Source organism: Hesperophylax consimilis, unplaced genomic scaffold, assembly GCF_061612785.1.
Source record: "Hesperophylax consimilis isolate HC1 unplaced genomic scaffold, BYU_Hcon_1.0 scaffold_34, whole genome shotgun sequence".
Classification (NCBI taxonomy): Eukaryota; Metazoa; Arthropoda; class Insecta; order Trichoptera; family Limnephilidae; genus Hesperophylax; species Hesperophylax consimilis.
Genome location: NW_028301264.1, coordinates 898143 through 919025, shown reverse-complemented (window position 1 = coordinate 919025; position 20883 = coordinate 898143). Strand labels below are relative to the sequence as shown.

Here is a 20883-nt window from a genome sequence, read left to right as displayed (position 1 = left end):
GGGTGAACGGTGGTTTACGGGGTGGTTTGATATCACAAAAGGTGTTAAACAAGGCTGCGTTATGTCACCGTGGTTATTCAATCTATATATGGATAATTGTATGCAAGAATTAAAAGAGGTGGGATTGGGCGCGAATTCGAGTAATCTGAAAGTATGTTGCTTGCTGTATGCTGATGATGCGGTGCTGATTGCTAATAGTATGGATGATCTGCAGTCTCTCGTGTCTAGGATGAACGAAGTATGCGTGAAGAATGAGTTAATGATGAATGTAAGTAAGTCTAAAGTAATGGTGTTTGAAAGAGAAAGTACGAAAACAGTGTGCAATATAGCTGTGAATGAGGAATACTTGGAGCAGGTGGATGAATTTGTGTATTTAGGAAGCATGTTTACGAGAGATGGAAAGGCTGACAGAGATATTGAAAGAAGAGTAAATGCAGGTAACTCCATTAATGGAGGACTGAACGCAGTTGGCGCTAACAAAAAATTGTCCAAAGAAGCGAAGTTAGCAGTCCACAATGGAGTGCTGGTACCTACCCTGATGTATGGAAGTGAGGCATGGAACTGGCAAAGAAAGGATGAAAGTAGATTGAATGCTGTTGAAATGAGATCCCTGAGGCGTATGTGTGGTAAAACCATGTATGATCGTGTGAGGAATGTGGATATCCGCAAAGAGTGCAAGGCTGATGTAAGCGTAATGAGTAAGATCAAGAAAGGGACGCTTTGATGGTTTGGGCATGTAGAGCGAATGAGCGAAGAAAGGAGTGTAAGGAGAATATACGATGCAAATGTGAATGGTAGCAGAAGTCGGGGACGCCCGAGGAAGACATGGCACGACCAAGTGAATCAGATACTCGAGTCGGGCCATGTCAAGAGTCAGAACAATAGAAGAGTATGTATGAGACGATGTATGAATGTGAATGAGGCAAGGAGTGTGTGCCAAGACCGAGTTGTTTGGCGGTCCGTCCTCTCTGCCTACCCCTGCGGGGAAACGGCGTGATGGTTAGTTAGTTAGTTAGTTAGTTATTAAGACTTCTTCTAATGAAACTATTAAAAAACAATAAACGCACCAAAGAGTTAATATTATGGATTTCTCTTTATGAAGTGTACTTAAAAAAATTAAAGGAGTTGGCTTTAACATTGACATAGTAGATTATTAGCAGTAAAGCACGAGTTGAGGGTTACAGAATGTTGTTGGATTGGTTGGAATTTAGATTAAAGCAGAAAAGATGTACGTAATATGTAAGTGGTGTGGAAAAGAACCAATGAAATTATTACTTTTATCAGAAATTACTTTAAATTCGCAATAATATTAGATAAGATAATAAACATTGTTAAGCATAAATAATCATGTATGTATTTATCTAATTATGTACAAAACACAAGATAGACTTCAGGTACAAACAGGGGCCAAATATTAGTTACTGTAAACATAAAAACTTAAGACATTGAACAGTAAATGGTTAACTTCAAATCAAAAGACAAACAGAAATCCTTGATTCGGCATGCAATCTCTAAATAGTATAACATAATGTCGCTTTCCGTGTCTGTCTGTTTGTGCGCTTAGTTCTCCTAAACTAGGCAACGGATTTTGATAGGGCTTTAACTATCATTTAGAGAATTTCTTCCGGAAGGTTAATATATATAATACATGCATATTATATTTATAGAAAGTCGATGTTTTGTAATAAAGTCGTAAAAAAAACTTTGGGGCACTTACATTGCTAAAGCTGGCTAAACCTTATGAGATACATCAAAATAGTGTACTACCACAGACATAGGAATTTGTCTATGTGTACTACGGAATTGTATATCTTAAAAAAGCCTAATGAAAAGTCCACAAGAGTATATGTCTATCTCCTGAGGGTAACTCCCAGCAACGCCGGGTACACGTCAGCTAGTATACGCATAATTCGAAATGTGGCATAAATCTAATTGAATGAGTCTCTTCAAAATCTTGATACAGTGCTCTTTCACTAATTACTTTAATGCATATACGAAACACTTAAAAAAGTTAAAACGGGCATTGACCAACGTTGGATAAATATTGTTGCAACATAACTAAATGAAACATCGCTATCGGTCGTTGGTAAAATTTCCATTTTTCAGTTTTTTTTTTTTTTTTTTTTTTCTTTATTAAAAATTTTCTTTTGTTACATGCATAAAGAAATAATTACAAAAATCAAGTATTACAAAAACAAGTATTACATCAAGGTACTGTAAAAAATAAAAAAGGTAGCTTTAAGATAAGAAAAATAAAATGATACAATTAAATAAAAAAATATAATAGAATAGTATGCATATACAGGGTGTATCGGCACGTACCCGACAAACTTTAACCAGCTTTTCCTTAGCACATTTGGAGTAAAAAATCTTATGGGCACTTTGCTGTTCGGTAACATTTTTTTTCAATTAAAAACAAAAAATTATAAAATAATCCACACTCCGTCACTGTCATTAGCATTGTTTCTCGTGTTCAACAGCTGTTATTAGCAAGTGTGTCAAAAAGCGTCTTCGCTCTTTCATACACACTAAATAATAATAGTTAAAAATGAGACGAATGGTGCCATGCCATTTCGTTGTGATTGTAAAAGCGCGCCAATGTAGGTACGTACGTATATTATTCAACGAAACACGAATAAAATATTGCCAGATGGGTTGTCAAACTGTGACAAAGGATAAAACAGTGGTGACATGTGGTGAAAATATGAATGATAAATTTTTTATTAAAAAATAATGTTACCGGACAGCAAAGTGCCCATAACATTTTTTACTCCAAATGTGCTAAGGAATAGCTGGTTAAAGTTTGTCGGGTACGTGCCGATACACCCTGTATATCAAAAAAAAAATTCCACATAGGCATCGCCAGTTCGTGGGTATACATATTTTGTGTAGTGCAGTTTATAAAAACAAATAAATAAATAATTCCGTTTTTACAAAATTATAATTAAGAAAGAAGGTTAAAAAATAGAAAATAGAAAAATTAAGGATTTGTAAATTTAAAATAAAATTTAAAAGGTAGGATTTTATAGCATGTAAGTATTTGTGTCAATGGTGGTGATCCAAGTCTTTATTACATTTTTGTATATGCTGTAGGACGATATATTTTTAGATCTAATTTCTACAGTCTGATAGAGTGCATTTGTATCAGACGTAATCGTGTGACACACAAGACTGTAAGGGGCCGGTGATCCCAATCTGTGGAGGCGTGAGATGTCGTCCTTCAGTGGCGTGGAGGGGTAGAACGGGGCCGTCTCTGAAGCCGCTGTAGAGCTGGTCCGTTCGCTTGTCGCTTATTCTTGATACTGATTCCGGGTCTGGTCCAAAGAGGTAGGCAAGTCCGTGGTCCAGGGTGAGGCGAGGGTCAGAGTGAAAGAAGGCGAGCAGAGGCAGAAGTCGGAGCGAGGTAGAGGGCAGAGCAGAGAGAGAGGTGTAGAGCTGGTGGTGGTTGCTGGATATCTATCGTTTCAAGGGACTGTTCCCGTTTTATAAGACCCCGGCGGCCTTCGCTGGCCGAGCGACGCTCACACGGGCCTGCTTTCTCTTTGATTCCTGGAATCGAGGCCCGTGTTTTGTGACGCGCCCGCGGCCCGCCGCCGGGTTAGCTACCGCCTCTCGGCCGGTAATTTCGGGCCCTGTGGTCGAACGTGACCACGGCCTCTCTTTGTTCGGGCACGGTCCTCAGAATCGCGCTGGTGGAACGTTCGGGCGGCAAACCACCTCGTACGCTATGACGGCGCACGGCCCTTTGCTTCGGGTCGCGGCCGAACGTTCCCTCTCGTATAAGCACGATTCTCATAACCGTGCCCGAATTAAGTGCTATACTAATTAAATGCTATTAATCCACCAGCTCTCTCGGTATACTTCTCTGCCCGTGTCTCCTAGCCAAGCTCCGACGTTTCATTTATTGTTTATATATTCATTTACATTACATTTTTACAAACAGAGGGTTATACAAGTTATCTTTTCATACATTGACAGTTTCATTTTTACATAATTTACTCCAGTTTATTTAATTTAAAGACAGGCAAAGTTAAGGAAAATAAAGGATTTTAATATGGGGCGACCACGTCCGATCACGGAGCAGTACGTCCGTTACACTCCCCCCGTGGAGCTCGGCTACACCTTTTTAGCAAGAGGCGTGCTGCGACTGCGACGCGGCGTGGTCCCTGGCGTCCGGTCCCTCTGGCGAGTGGGTCTCGGTGGCGAGTTCGGTGGGGCGGCGTCGGGACAGGCCCCCGGCGGCATGGTCCCCGGCGGCACGGTCCCCGGTGGCATGGTCGGTCTCCGGCGGCGTGGTCCCGGGCGTCGGCAGCGAGGCCGGTGGGGCGGCGTTCGGACAAGCCATCCTCAGCGTTGTCCCGGCGTCGGCGTCGGCGTCGCGCCGGGTGCTCCCATGCGTGATCCAACCGAGGGCTGTCCGGGACGTCATCTGGCCGCTCTCTTCCTTCCGCACCTCCCGCGACACGATAAGCAGCCCGTTATCTTGTCCGATCAGCAGCCGGGGTTTCACCTGCCGGCGGCCGGCCACTGTTTGTCGCGGGAGGTCTAGGTCTGTTACGGTGTGGGCCGTCACCGTGAACGCGTCTCCGTCGCCGCGCACCGACAGTCTCACCCGCCGGGACGTAGCATCGGACGAGCACATCCCATTAGCGCCCCGAATTCGCAGGCCACGTACCGGACCCGCGGCTCCAACGATGTCTGCAACATCTGCCTCGACTAGGGTTATTGCAGAGCCCTCGTCAAGCAGCGCGTGCACGGTCGCATGGCCCCCGGGGCCGCACAATGTCACGGGAATCACTTTCAGTAGCACGTTTCCCTCACTTTCCCACGTGTTCGTGACTGTGTGCGTCTCGGGGTCACGAGTGTATGCGTCATCGTGCAGCAAGCGATGATTTTATTTTATTTTTATTTTATTTTATTTTATTTGGAAAACCAACAGTTATAATAATTACAAAGTATGGTGTATTAAGTGTTAATTATTTAACCAATAATAGGTTTTCACTTAAGTATTTTAATTATTTAGTGAATATATAATATTTATGTAATAAAAAAGTTACATTAGCCTATTGGGATGGGATGGGGAAGGGAGGGGTATGGGATGGATCTAGTCTGTGTAATGTGTAGCATGTACGTAATAAAAAATAAAAATGATAATATAATTATTTATTGATTTTAGGTTTGAAATTGTGGGGTGCTGAGTTAAATAAGTCTAATTCACAGTATGAAGTATTAAAATTGTATGAAGCACGGTGAATAAAAGCAGATGCGGGGCCCGGCACGTGCCCACTCCGCAGTTGGTCCGGTACTCGCACCGTTTTGTATGGTGCGCACCGTCCAGACACTTAAAACACAACCGTGCACTTTTTACAAGTTCCCAACGCGCACTGATTGTTTGTTCGGCGAATCGGGGACACTTGTAGAGCTTGTGCGAATCGTCTTTGCACAGTGTGCACCAAACTTCACTGCGGGGTTCCGGGCGCTCGTCGGTCACGTACACATTTTCACGATACGGGCGGGCGGCCCGCTGATGTTCGACCGAGCTGCTCAGCCGCGCTGCTCGGCCATTGTCGGTGAGGCCCGACCGCGGCACCGCGTTGGTCAGCCGCTTCAGGAACGCGGCAAGCTGCACCACGGTGGCCGCGTGCGTCTGGTCGGCCACCTTACCAAACCACAAGAGGCGTAGGGCTAACGGCATCTTCGAGGCGATTTCGCTGAGGAGGGCCGGGTTGGAGAGGTAATCACCCCGCAGATTCCCCAGCGAAGCCACGATGTTCTGCACCGTGCCCGAGAACTCCACCAGAGCCTCGGTCGATGCGTCCTCTTGCAGTCGGGTTAGCCGCTTTATCCGGTCGAACATGACCGCGGCGACCGAGTGCGCGCCCCCAAAGCGGTGCTCCAGGACGTCCATGATTTCCGGCACCTGCGCCGGGTCCAGGAGGAGAGGGCTGACGGCTTCGCGCGCCTTTCCCTTCAGGGCACGCTGCAGCCGCATCAGATTTTCGGCCGCCGTCATCCCGCAGGTGGCCGTCGACTGGAGGAATTGCGCCTTCCAGGCTTGCCACTCTATGGCGTCGCCAGCGTAGGGCGGCAAGTCCTTTGCGCTGGACTGCCGGGCGATGAGGGATGCCATCCGCTCATCTTCGGGATGGTAGCGAGGTGTGCCACCGGCCTGGGACTGCCGGAGGGCGTCGGCGAACATGGCCGTCACCTGGGCGAGAGGGACACTCCCTTGATGCACCCAGTCTCGTGTCTGCCTCGCTGCCTCACCCGCTCGGTTGCAGGCCCCGTATCCGTCAGCGGGGGGCTGCGAGTTTCCGCTCGGGGCAAATGCTGGAAACTGTGTAGTAGCTTGCGGAACAGTGGGCTCTCCCCCCACTGTGTAGGCAAGGCTGTGACTGGGGCCGCTAGAGGGCGCCGCAGTCTGTGGCAGGCCCACCCTTGGGCCAGTGGTTTGCGCCTCCGCTGCGTACCCAGGGCGCGGCGCAGTGGTGTGTGTCTCCGCTGAGTAGCCAGGGCGCGGCGCAGTGGTGTGCGTCTCCGCTGAGTAGCCAGGACGCGGCGCAGCGGTGTGTGTCTCCGCTGAGTAGCCAGGGCGCGGCGCAGCGGTGTGTGTCTCCGCTGAGTAGCCAGGGCGCGGCGCAGCGGTGTGTGTCTCCGCTGAGTAGCCAAGGCGCGGCGCAGCGGTGTGTGTCTCCGCTGCATACCCGAAGCCGTGGGTGAAGCCGCTAGATGGCGCCGCCGTCGGTTGGTATTCCGCCCGTGGTGTTGTAGCTTGCGGAACAGTAGGCTCTCCCCCCACTGTGTAGGCAAGGCTGTGACTGGGGCCACTCGGGGCCGCCGCAGTCTGTGGAAGGCCCACCCGTGGGCCAGTGGTGTGCGCCTCGGGTGCGTAGCCCCAGCTTTGCTCGGGGCCGCTAGATGGCTGGCTTCCGGGATAGGCTCCGCCGGGTTGCCAGGCTGCAGGTAAAGCGGTCCGCGTGAGGTCCTTCAGCGTGGCGACAAGTTCTGCCATCTGTCGGGCGTGGTCGTCCTGCAGCTTCTGGGTGCGCCGCCTCTCAGCTCTTAGCTCGAGCTGCACCTGCCGGAGCGTGTCCTCGCTAGAAGCCTCGCTTCTTGACGAGGCGTCGGCCGCGGCAGGGGGCGTTTGTGGTGGTGATGCGCCGGAAGGACCAGGCAGTGGGTCCGCTCGGGGATCAGAGGGGGCCAGGGGGGCTGTTGGCCGGAGTCCGGGGGGCGCGGCTGTGGCCGCCCCGGTTGGTGTGGGATCATCGCTTCCCTGCGATGAATCCCCGTCAGCGCTGTTCTTCCCAGAGCGCAGTGAAGGTGACATGATTTCCACAGAAAGATCCGGCGGCGAAGGACCACTTATGTATCAGACGTAATCGTGTGACACACAAGACTGTAAGGGGCCGGTGATCCCAATCTGTGGAGGCGTGAGATGTCGTCCTTCAGTGGCGTGGAGGGGTAGAACGGGGCCGTCTCTGAAGCCGCTGTAGAGCTGGTCCGTTCGCTTGTCGCTTATTCTTGATACTGATTCCGGGTCTGGTCCAAAGAGGTAGGCAAGTCCGTGGTCCAGGGTGAGGCGAGGGTCAGAGTGAAAGAAGGCGAGCAGAGGCAGAAGTCGGAGCGAGGTAGAGGGCAGAGCAGAGAGAGAGGTGTAGAGCTGGTGGTGGTTGCTGGATATCTATCGTTTCAAGGGACTGTTCCCGTTTTATAAGACCCCGGCGGCCTTCGCTGGCCGAGCGACGCTCACACGGGCCTGCTTTCTCTTTGATTCCTGGAATCGAGGCCCGTGTTTTGTGACGCGCCCGCGGCCCGCCGCCGGGTTAGCTACCGCCTCTCGGCCGGTAATTTCGGGCCCTGTGGTCGAACGTGACCACGGCCTCTCTTTGTTCGGGCACGGTCCTCAGAATCGCGCTGGTGGAACGTTCGGGCGGCAAACCACCTCGTACGCTATGACGGCGCACGGCCCTTTGCTTCGGGTCGCGGCCGAACGTTCCCTCTCGTATAAGCACGATTCTCATAACCGTGCCCGAATTAAGTGCTATACTAATTAAATGCTATTAATCCACCAGCTCTCTCGGTATACTTCTCTGCCCGTGTCTCCTAGCCAAGCTCCGACGTTTCATTTATTGTTTATATATTCATTTACATTACATTTTTACAAACAGAGGGTTATACAAGTTATCTTTTCATACATTGACAGTTTCATTTTTACATAATTTACTCCAGTTTATTTAATTTAAAGACAGGCAAAGTTAAGGAAAATAAAGGATTTTAATATGGGGCGACCACGTCCGATCACGGAGCAGTACGTCCGTTACAGCATTGTAGATTTTTGGGGCAATGAAAAAAGCATGTCTCTGCGCAAGCCTAGTTTTGCATAGAGGAACCTTATATGCATTATTTACTCTACTGCTAGAACGATTTTCGTTTTTTGTAAAATGTACATTTCTTGAAAATATATATTTCAGACATTGCATAAAGTAAATTTTTCTTATATCTAAGAGTTTAGCTTCTTGAAATAATTGCAAGGAGGGGAAGGTAACATCTTTTTGAAACATTATTTTTAGTATTAATTTTTGAGCTATTTCTAGCGGCTTAGTGTGGTTATTATAGATACCCCCCCATCCAATTATTCCATAGGATATTGATGATTGTACCAATGCATGATAAACCAGTTTCATTCTTTTGATATCAACTATGTTATTTAATCGTTTAAAAATGTAAGTTAAATACCTAAGTTTATTTACAAGCTTTTCTACGTGATTTGTCCATTTTAGTTGGCTGTCTATAGTAATTCCTAGGTATTTAACTGTGTTCCCCGAATTCATTTCTACACAGTTAGAACACGAAACAGGGTGGCAAGTATTGTTATGAAACCTTATATTTAGGTGAGTTAAGGGAGCCGTCCTTTTGGTGTTATAAAATGGAATATAAATAGTTTTTTCACAGTTCAGAGTTAGAAGGTTTTGGTTTAGCCATTCTTTGACAATGGATGTGCACTTATTTGCATTTTCAGAGACTTCTTTCCAAGATTTACCATCGACTGTGATTGCAGTATCATCAGCATATGAGTATAGTTTTCCCGGAATACTGATATTACACAGATCATTGATATAGATTAGGAACAATAACGGACCGATAACTGTTCCTTGTGGAACCCCATGTCTCACAGATTCTAGTTTACTGATAATATCACCAATTTTTGTACATTGTCTGCGGTCAAGTAAATAATTTGTTAAAAGTGACAGACAATTATTTTTAATTCCTATATTATTGAGTTTTCTAATCAGTTTATTATGATTAACTGTATCAAACGCCTTTTTCAGGTCTAAAAAGATTGTTAAACTTTTCATATTTAAGTCAAGATTGGTGTATATATTTTTTGTTAGATTAAATAAAGCATCATCTGTACTAAGACCTGTTCTGAAACCATATTGATTTGTGGACAAAAGTGCATTTGATTCTAAAAACTCTAGTACTTGTATTTTAATATTTTTTTCTAATATCTTTGCTAGTTGGGATATTAGCGATATTGGTCTGTAATTGTCTAGTTTAGAGATTGATCCAGATTTATGTATTGGTACAATATTGGAGAGTTTAAATGCGTCTGGGAAAACGTTTTTTTCAAAGCAGGAATTAAAAATGTGTTGCAAGGGCTTCGAAATGTATTGTTTAGTAGACTTGATAGCGATGGCGCTCAATTCATCTGGACCATTGGCTGTATTTGTGTTAAGATTATCAATGTGTTTTATTATTTCAGATTCGGTAACACGTTTAAATTGAGATAATTTAGGACAATTTTCAGAGTGTTCGTCCATTTGAGTGGGTTGATGTATATGGTTTTGAAATGCGGGATTGTTATTTATTATATCTGAGGCAACATTTGTAAAAAAATCATTGAATTTATTTGCAATATTTCTTATATCCGTTATGACTATTTTATCATCTGTAACAATTTTTTCAGGGAATGTTTTTACTTTATGTTTTCTATTTGTTATTTCATTTATGACTTGCCAGGTTTTTTTAGAATCATTATCGGCTTTTTGTAATTGTTTAATATAGTACTCATGTTTACATTTTTTTATAAGAATATTGAAAAAATTTCTATAAGTGATGTATTGTTGTCTTAAATTTCCATTAGGTGGAATATTTTTTGTCATACAATAGTTCTCATGATTTTTGTAAATTTTGTACAGTTTATTCCTGTGTTGGCTTGCAATTATCAATCCACGCGTGATCCAAGGTTTTATTTTTTTATGTTTCCTTCTAGGTGTTGATGTTGGTTCAAGACTATTCTTGATATTATCATTTAATATTGAATAGAAGGTGTTTAGTGATTGATTTGGGTCATCATTGGATAAAACTGTGTTCCAATTTTCTTTTTTTAGTAGACTGTTTAGGGTTTGATAGTTAATTTTATTTTTTTCCATTTGTTGTTCTTTAGTTGGATGGTGATACTTTAAGGTACTATGGCCGTAAAAAGTTGGAAAATGATCGGTTATATCAATTTTTAGGACAGCTGATCTAGGTATAAAATTTTTATTGGTTTTGAGAAATATATGATCAAGACAAGAACCGTATCTTGTAGGGCTATTTATATAAGATAGATATCCTTCGCTATACATAACATTAAGATATTCATTTGCAATTGGGCTTAGGATAGAATGTTCTATGTTAATATTTATATCCCCTACTATAAACGAGAAATCTGATTGGTTGCAGTTATTTTCTTTTATGTAATATTTTAACTCTGTGATAAAAGATTTAGAATCTAAGGAAGGGGAGCGATAAACAGCAATTATAGAATATTTTTTATTGCTTAGCGTGAATGATAAATGTATGGCGTTTGAAAACTTAAATTTGGGGATATTTACTGTTACATCAGTTATTTTATGTGTACTATAGAATATCGTTAGACCGTCATGCGTAGTATGTTTAGAGGGAAGTGAGTAAGTGATATAATCAGAGATGGAGTAAGGGATAAATTCACGCATTTGCGTTTCCGTAAGTATAATCACATTTGGTTGAAATCCTAGAGAATTGAGGAAGATACAAAATTCATCAAAATGTTTATAAATACTGCGGATATTTAAATTTATTATGTTGAAGTCAGTAATTCCTTCACTTATGTAGTTTTTTAGTTCTGTAGTATCTTCACATACCTTTGTGTCTATTAACGTATAGACGTCAGTGGGATCCATTATCACAAGGTATAAAAATTCTTCCTTCTTGTCCAGTATATGTATATGCTTATTGCAGTGGTATGTCGTTTGCATCTTTTATACGTATGATAGGGGAGTCGTCGCTCTTTCTAAGTAAGATTTGTCCGTCCTTCGTCCATACATATTTATATCCAAATGCTTTTGTCGTCTTGGCTAATCATAGGAGCTGTTTATTTGCTGGCGTTAGTTTTTCATTGATGTAGATTTTCTGTGTTGACTCCGAGTACTTCATTTCTTGAGGGGTAAGAATTCCTTTATTTTTTTTTTGTTTAATTACCTTATCCTTTGTTTCTTTTGAATTGAATTGAATAGAAATGGTCTTCTTGGCCGGATTGTTGTAGTAGCTTACCAAGGAATTGTTTTTTAATAAGTCGCTGCAGTCTAGGGCCGACATCAGTAGTTCGATGGGTTTTCGTACATTATCATTTTTCTCCACTTCAATTCCTTGTATTTCGATAGAATTTTCAAGCGCGCTCTGTTGGATATGGTTTACCGTTAATTTTAGATTTTTAACCTCTTTTTGCAATTCCTCAATTTTCGCTTCATTTTTTTTTGGTGCTCATTTGTTTTTTTTATGTCTTTTTCGAAATCATCAATTTTGCTTGAGCAGAATTCTACGCTTTTTACTAGGTCTTGAATTTCATTTTTTATTTCCATAAATAATTTATTTATGTCTATATTCCTCTTAAATATGGAAGTACAGTACTTACATTTATTAATAACATTTGCTGCACACGATTGGTCCTAAAGGAGTTCAAATTTTTAATTCATTCGGCCTCACTATTGAGAAGAGCACGCTGGAAGGCATTATTCTACTCTTCGATAGACTAATCACCAAAGTGAATCGGAAATATCGGGGATCAGGGGACGACAAGTGTTGTCCAACTTTCGATCGAGAAGAAGAAAACTTTAACCAACCAAATTCTTTATATTAAATTTAAATAAAATAAATAACTCCGTTTAAAATAAAAACTTAAACAACAGCAATTATTTATTTTTGCCTGTTTAGCTAGCTCCTTCTTTACCTAACGTTTCGGACACTGTAATTCTTTCCGAAACGTTGGCTAAAGAAGGAGGTAGCGCAACATGGCAAAAGGTAGACTACCAATGAGATTGTACGGCGGGCGATATGTTGAAATAGGCAAAGCCACTATAATACTTTTGGCCGTGAGAATCTCAAATCATAACTAACAGCATCTTTAAACAACTTTTTAAATATATTTTTTACATTAACAAAACAAACAAAACAATTTCCCTCAGGGCCTATGTCATCTTTGGGGATGCTGTGTGGATAGTCTTTTTGAGGAGATGAAGGAGTGAACATGTTGTAGGAGGGAGGAAACACAGAGGCCGTCAATTTGTTCCACAGCCAAGCTGTTGAACTCAAAAACGAGTCGCAGAAACGACCAGGTGACACATGTTAACCGTGTACATATGATGGGCGCGCGTTTGACGTGTTTCCCGACTATCCACCTGTGCACAAGTTCCTCGGAGCATCTCTCATTGCAATACCGGTAGAACAGGGACAGCATAACTACCTGACGCTCTTGCTCTAAAGATTGCAATCCGTTTATTAAGATACCGTTTTTGCTGCAGAGGTGGATGCAAAATTCTTCTAAGAGGTAAACTTGAATCTTGCTTCGATAAGCCCCCACCCATGTACAATACGCCCAGCTTCTAAGAGGCTACTTTGACTCTGGCTTCGATGAGCCCCCACCCATGTACAATACGCCCAGCTTCTAAGAGGCTAACTTGACTCTGGCTTCGATGAGCCCCCACCCATGTACAATACGCCCAACTTCTAAGAGGCTAACTAGACTCTGGCTTCTATGATTTACCTAAATTATGGCTTCGTTAGTTTACCTAAATATTATAATCCATTGCCGATAAATTTTTCGGCAAATTTTAAATTCAATTTCGTGTCAAGTGTACCAAATATGATTTGTATGTTAGATTCATGCATTCCATACAAATTCCTAGAATAAACCATTCACACTTGGTTGATTTTAAGCATTTTAAACATTACCTATGTATTCACAGATGATATTACTCACTCTGCCCGGCTACTTCTCTTGGCATTATGTATGTGCACAGTGCAATTTGCATATTGCCCTATTAATCTCTTGGTTCATAACATGAGCATTGTGGCGCCAACACTGAAAGAAATGTTTAGGTCCGATTTACCAAATTTTCAGTAATTATCTACTAAACAGTTTAGTTGCTGTGGTGACTGCCGAACTTTTAGCTACTGTTTGCTAAACAGCAGTTTATTTATAACAGCTTAACGATTCAGATATTCTAGCTAAACTAATCGGTCGAGACAGCTTTCTGTGTTTAGTTGTGTTACCTAAACTGTATTTATGACAGCTTAACGATTCAGATATTCTAGCTAAACTAATCGGTTGAGACAGCTCTCTAACTTTCTGTTTTTAGTTGTGTTACCTAAACTGTATTTATGACAGCTTAACGATTCAGGTATTCTAGCTAAACTAATCGGTTGAGACAGCTTTGTGTTTAGTTGTGTTACCTAAACTAAAAATTATATACCTAAACCATTTTGTAGTGTTCGGTTAAAAAAACTTAACTGTTTAGATGTAGTAACCTTATTATTTAGTAAATATTACAAAATGGTTAGGTTGATTAACTAAACTTCGGTTGGAATAGCCCTACCGATATAGGTGTTTTAGCTCTATACTGCTAGCTAGCTTTAGGTACTGTAGCTTAGCTTTTTGGTTAGATTATCTATATTAAATAGGAAGTGCAGCATTTGCAGTTTAGCTGAAAACAATACAGGGTGTAAATGTAACCACCATCAACTCGAAGGATTATGCCCATAATTCAGAATCATGGGTTAAATACTTTGAGTTGCAGGTAGTTTATTACAACCCTTTTGAGAGATGAAACCTAAATAAATAAATATTATGTTTTGTAAGACTAGAAAGTACTTATTAAAAACCTCATTCATATAAAAGTTATTTTGTTAAGAATCGTCTTTCAAAATATTGTTTCCAGCTACCAGCAAAGCCTCAAAAAAGAAAACACGTTTGATCATACACACATTTATATTATAATTTTTTATTATAATTTTTTTTTAAATATAGTAAAAGATGTTTGTGTCCTGATTTGGCAAATTCTTTTCGGCGCTGCCTGTATGTGTCTAGTAATTTACCTTTAGCAGCAATTGTTTGGGCAGGCCCAAAACACACATACCTATGGGGTGAAATATACAGCTGCGCTTTCTTTATTAAAGATTTTGGTGATTTGAAAAGCAAATTCATAAAATCTCTTGCTTGTAATGGATCTATCTGGATTACCCTGCAATTCCTTACTTATAATAGGATTATAGTTGTCCACTCATTCGTTGCGGACGTGTTTTAACCGCTCCGGTTTGTTTGATCCTTTCAGAAGGTTTCCCTTGCTAAGAGATCGCTGAAAATTGTTCAGCATCCGTGTTTTATATAGTGCTTACCTTCTTATTTCACGAAATGTGCGTAACTTCTACCGTTTAGCCGGAATTTGCAATTATTATAGCATTTTAAACCGATTAATTTTTAAAAGTGAAGCTAGAACGAAGATTTCTCAATGCAGTCGAAGATTTTATACCTGACTCAAGTGTCAAGTGGTGTTGGGATTTACGGGACCTTTTCAGCCGAGGATGTCTGCATGGAGGACAGATAAGCCATATTTTGTTTAAAGTTTTTGTCTTTGTTTTTATTTTCTGTTTTTGTTTATGTATTTTGTTACAGATGACACTCATAAACTTCACTTTGACTTTGGTTCAAGATTTTGCTTATGATAGCCTGCGATAAGCGAGCCCTAAGAGTCTGAGACAGAGGTGTGAAATCGTCGGATCACGACAATAGAAAGAATGTATTGGAGCCAGGAAGGAGTCTGAAAGGGTCGAGAGGATGCACTAGGTGGCATGAAAGGCTGGGAGGTGACTGGAGAGACTAAGGTAAACTAGGATGAGGTGATTTTGCACAGCGGTGCTGCCAAGGTCTGTTATCTATGTGAGGATATTGTGTCGGCGCTCTTTATTGGCAGCAGACACATGTCAGCGCTATATTAGCGGCGGACACATGCCTGAACGGATAACGAGCCTCGTGCTGGCACAGTTGGTGGACGGGGTAGTCTCTCTCCCTGCAGCAGCTGGTACAGTTCCTTCGCTACCTAGGACTCTTGCAGCAGAGTCTCCATCTTCTGTCTTCGTCGAGCGTCACAGCGGTGCTGCCAAGGTTTGTTGTCTATGTGAGGATGTTGTGTCAGCGCTCTTTATTGGCAGCAGATACATGTCAGCGCTATATTGGCGGCAGACACATGCCTGAACGGATGACGAACCTCGTGCTGGCACAGTTGGTCTAAATAACAAATGTAGATCCTAGGAAATAAATTGTACAGCGCCCTTGAGGTGATTTTTCACAAAAACGGCGCTATACAAATTATCCAATTATTATTATTATTATTATTTCTTTATAAAATTCTTGAGTTGAAGGTCGATTCTATCGCTCATTGTTTGTAGTAGTTGGTCTTTGAAGCTTTCAAATTTTTGGTCCATGTCACTTTTTGGGGGCATTTTTTAAAGATGGTTTGTAATTGAGTTTAGTTATTTTAAAATTTGCGATGCACTGACATCTATCGACAGAATTTCTTATTTAGACAGATATGTCTACTGGTCGATAGATGGTGTGACAATTAAAAAAATTATCAAAAAAATTACTTATTTTAACAAAATATAATATATTACGTATATAAGTGCTATTTTTATAATGTTATTGAATTTATCGGCAGATAATTTAATATCACTTCGATTGCCTTGATAATCACTTTTATGCATCCACAAAAAATGAATTTGAAACTGCACAAATGTTATTGAACTATTGAACTGTCACTTCCACATTAAAAGTTGAATTAGTTCACTTGTATAATTTAGTAAGTCACTGTTTATTATGGAAAACTATCAATTTATGTTTATAATTATATTTATACTTATAAAATAGGCGTGAGTAAACTTTTTACTATATTAAAAATGCTTTAAAACGGAGCGAGTTTTGTACGTGCTGCAACTGACATTTGATGAAATTAATATTTTAAAGTGAAATTAGTTTTTTAAGTTTAAAGTGAAGGTGTCATGTTTGTTGCGAAAAGACTCCGTTTTCTAAACCTATTCAAACAAAAAACGTGGATGTACGAAATAAACAGAAACACATGCGACAATTCACAGAGGACCTGATTTAGCTTTCAATTAGAAAAAATAACAGCGGATTATAGTAGTTGTTGGATAATGAAGCAGTGGATTACCAAGAGAGTACTGTATAAATATTTACCCATCTCTCCCTCTGTTGTATATGGAGATATCTTCCTCTATCCCTTCCTCCTTCTTGAAGGACATCCAGTCTAGTTTGGTTTTCTCCAGCACGCTGACCTTGTCCTTTTTACCAATTTTCCCCATTATGGAGGCGAGACCTCCGCCGGTTTTCCTGGCCCCGGGCAAACTTGATGCCGGCAAACTGGATGAGGCTGCCTTTGCTGTAATACAAAATGTGCATAAAGCATTAGGAATAACAAATAATGTATGTTATAAATAAGAACTCTCTAACAGTAGGTAGGTCTTTGTGATGTTCCTACTAGATAGCAGGATTTTATTTTAATGTGATACGGCACAATAGTTCCATGAGCCCGGACATACTGGGTTTAAAGCCAAGGATCTAATGTTTAAAAGACGCAACATTACGTATTTTACAAACCACTGGACAAGTTAAACAACGATTTGAATGTTAGGTTTCCATTGTAGGTTTCTTTCAACGAGAACAATGGGAAGTGGCTGAGTTGGCATCGCGTTTGGGTTCCATCCAGGTGCTCAATTCCTCGGCTGGCAACAAGTTATGTGGGAAAGCAACATTTCTCACTTACTGTGGTGTTAATAGGAGATTTTTAAATATAATATCAGGTTATTCATAACCAGGAATGTTTGTCATTCTTTAAAAAAAATAATAATTTTAAAACTAAAAATTATATTAATAAAAACACAATAAAATCATTTTAAACCTTTTATGTCAGCAATGGACGCATCAGGGACATTTTTATTCACTGGATCAGCTTTCACCGATGTGAACAAGTCCTCTAATGTTTCACTTTGAATAATATCCGGTGCCAGTTTCTTTTTATCGGTCATCACACTTGTGGAAGTTTTACTAACTTGTGACTTATCCGTGTTGACCTAAGTTTTATCTTCATTGATTTTAGGTTTACTCTGAGCTTTCTTGGTTTTCCTAAAAACGAAACCCAAAGATCGTCCTGATACTTTTTTTCGTCAACGGGATCTGCCCTTTTTTCTGGAATATTTTTGGCAGGCGATTCATCAGAGCTCTCATTGGATATCTTAACTTTTTTTCTTATGCTTTTTTTGGACGACTGTTTGGCTAAACGTTTCTGTTTTTTCTTGGCGACTTCTCCTTCGAATTGAGCTTCTGTTTCCTGATCTGCTTCTTCCGATTCACATTCTGAGGCAGCTTCTTCTACTCCGGGCACAAAGTCAACATCACTGTCTGAAGGAAGATCCATAGCTAGAATTCAACAAAATTAAATTTAACCATAAATAAATAATAATTCATCAACTCTTGTTGTGCAGACACAAAATTTTCACCGTCCGTCAGTTGAATTCTATTTTCGTTACAACTTATAAGTTTTTGTACATTGAACTGTCTTACCAGATAATGTGTCCATGTTTTAGTAAAAAAAACCAACCCATAAAGTTTGGACTATAATACATCTGTTTTCAATTTTCGACCTAGTTGTGCCATGTCTTGGGACAGCTAGTAACCAATTTCAAAGAAAAAAAATGGTTTGACTGAGGATTGAACTTTCCTCTCAGGGTGTCATTTAGTGAATAAACAGATGTAATGTCATCCAATTTTAGAGAAATGCACATAACGAGTATGTCTGTTTGATTGCCACCAAAAGTTGATAGAATGCATTGTCATTGACAACAAGTCTGTCTGGTGAGTTTCTTCAAGTTATTTTTAAGTTTGTTGTTACTGGGCTGTTAAAACCTCCGATGAGTCGCATTACAATAAAAATAAGAGGAATATAAACCTCGGGCCTAGAGTCAATATTTTTTTCAATTGCAAATTTGTTACATTGGAAGTTTTAATTTTATTCAGCCCAGCAATATTGTTTTAAAAAGAAACTACAATAATATTTTCAGGATGTTTTATTGGAACAATTTCTATGCATCATAAAAAAGGAAAAAATAAATACATTCAATAGATCGTCTTATTACAGCAATTTTATAAGTCGGCCCCTTCATACATTTTCATAACAATTATAATAATTCAATATGGAAGTAAAAAAAAAACTTTTTGCGCCACAACAATTATCGGACAGTCTTCTTCTTCTTTATTCTGTTTCTGTTTTTGACGTTTGCTACTTCGTAGAAATTACTTCCGATAGTCTTCCTTTTCCCTACCCTGTCGATAGCTCTTCTCTGTTTAGCGGTGGTCTTCTTGACAACATGAGTTTCTCCAGCGACCTTTCTAATTTTCTTGGAAATTGCTTCGTTGATTTCGTGAATTGAGAATGCTCCACAGGATGTCTTTTGTTTCTTGGAGACCTTGTCATCTGGGCCAGCCATGTTGTCCTCAATGTCACTGCAGTCTTCTTCACTGTGGCTGTAGAAGTCGCTGAAGTCTGAAGAGTCTTCCTCTTCTGGGGCCGTGGTTTGTGTAACATCTAAAGATTTATCTGCCGCACTTTCATTCAGGTCTTCTTCATCATCTTCTTCCGCTTCGGGAACTTCCTCGGTCACCTCCAAGGGTTTCACGTCTTCTACATTGTCAAACTGAAGTCCCATGCGAATCCTTTTAAAGTCTTGCATAACCTTGAAGGACTTTCCTTGCTCCACGATTGGATCCACGGGAGGCTGATCATCTTCTTGAGTTTGACATTCATTGGCTGTGTCAGCGGTGGTATCTGAAGTTTTGAGTGGCTCTGTTGAGATTTCTTTGGGCTGGGTTTTACTTAAGGGGATTTCAAATCCAGGCGGTGAAACATAGAAAGGCAATTTTCCTCTTTGCCAATCATTTAATACCATTTTGGATATAGTACTTATATCGGGCTCTCCTTTTTTGAGTAGCTTACCACTCCTTGCAGCAAGTTTTTCTAAAAATTCTTGGGGAGTTTCCCAGCCATCAACTTTGTATGTTTTAGCGAGATATTCTTTCTTCACGCGTTCCATCAGAACCGGAATATAATCTTCGGGACTTTTGACTAATTCTATCCCAACTACTCCTTTCAGAACCTTCTCAGTATCAGTCTCGGCTGAGGGATACACCACTCCGGGGCAGTCTATCAGGATGATCCTCTTCATCAGAGTGATGTACTGCCAGACCTTGGTTTCACCATCAATGGGGGCCACTTTGCACACTTTCTTTGATCAAAGGGATGGGTCAAGGAGGCGTGGAAGGCCACGGTGGGGTAGTCTGCGCTGAGGATGGCCACCCAGCGCTGGGTGACCCAGGCGGGAACCAAGTCCACCTTATTCAGAATAAATATAAGATGTTTGTGTGGCTTTTCCTTCCTTAAAAAGTTTTCAATGTGAGGACAACGTGTCCCTTGAGGGTCCCTGGCATCCAAAATTTGAAGGAGAACTTCTGAAGAATCGATGACCTTGTACAATTCATTCTATATTCTCCTGCTTTGCCCGGCTCCAAAGATCCATTCCCTCACCCCGTCTTTCATCCCTGGATCTTCTTTGATCAGGTCAAGGTCTTTATCTTTATTGTAAGTTTCTGATCTGTCATTGGCGGCCTGCGATAACAACTCTCGATCTGTGAATTTGATGTTTGCTCTTTTCCGACTCTTGTTCGGTCCAAATGTTTTCCCGAAGCCTTCCGTATCTAGCAAATGGACTCGTGCATTTTTGGCAGTTTCATTTAGCAGAGTGATTGGCAACTTTGTGGGTTTCATGACAACTTGGTATGGATTTTTCACAGCTACGCCAAGTTCGTTTTGGAACTTCTGCAACGCATTTTGAGAAATAACTCTGGAGTTGCCGAACCACTTTTGGTTAGGGTCTACGCGCGCTCTGGACCCTGAAGGTAAACTCCCTTGAAATGGGGCGGCTACGATGATATGACCGGTTTTATCCCTCTTGGCTTTGAAATTTCTGTACATTTGTAACCTTTTAATTGTGGATCTGGTCCTGGCATTTCCAACTCCCTTGAGACCTTCTGTGGGCCTGTCTGGATTCATGGAGTGGTTAGATTTATTGAAACCCTGCCTCCGAGGGGCTCCCGTGGTGGAGCGTACTTTACCCATTGTTATGGGTTAAAATAAAAACAACAGACAGAACTTAACAAACCCGCACCAAATGATAAAAAACACGTGCGACGAAACTGACAAGAGAAAAGACAGAACAAAAAACAAGAATGTCTATTCCTTAGGTTGCAAGACTGTATAGTCAAGTTGAGATGTCTTCTCAAGTTGAGAAGATGGAAGAATCGAAACCTAAACTCAATGTTATTTTTTCACTTACCGAATCTGAAGCTTATCTAATATTAGTCCGTATATCAAAGTAAATATTTTTTCTTTATTATTATGTGTATTATATTCAATATAGTGTTTATAAAGCCGAACAAACATCAAAGGCAGAGCCGGC

The 20883-nt window shown here is 41.3% G+C and overlaps 2 protein-coding genes across 2 annotated transcripts in view; both read right to left on the bottom strand.

The window, feature by feature from the left end:
• Positions 1–16548: 16548 nt before the first annotated feature.
• Positions 16549–20883, bottom strand: part of LOC149409160 (uncharacterized) — an 82692-nt gene continuing 78357 nt past the window's right edge. The window contains exon 4 of the mRNA XM_089650088.1: positions 16549–16754. Within this exon, the coding sequence (XP_089506214.1) occupies positions 16549–16754 (206 nt within the window). The remainder of the gene's footprint in view (positions 16755–20883) is intronic.
• On the bottom strand, positions 18442–19376 carry LOC149409162 (nucleolar GTP-binding protein 2-like). The gene has a single exon (XM_089650094.1). It carries the CDS (start codon positions 19315–19317, stop codon positions 18601–18603), a length of 717 nt encoding a protein of 238 aa, XP_089506220.1. The 5' UTR covers positions 19318–19376; the 3' UTR covers positions 18442–18600.

What these genes read in the sequence shown, in the direction of transcription:
- LOC149409162 (XM_089650094.1), bottom strand. Translation starts at nt 19,317, where the DNA reads ATGGTATTAAATGATTGGCAAAGAGGAAAATTGCCTTTCTATGTTTCA.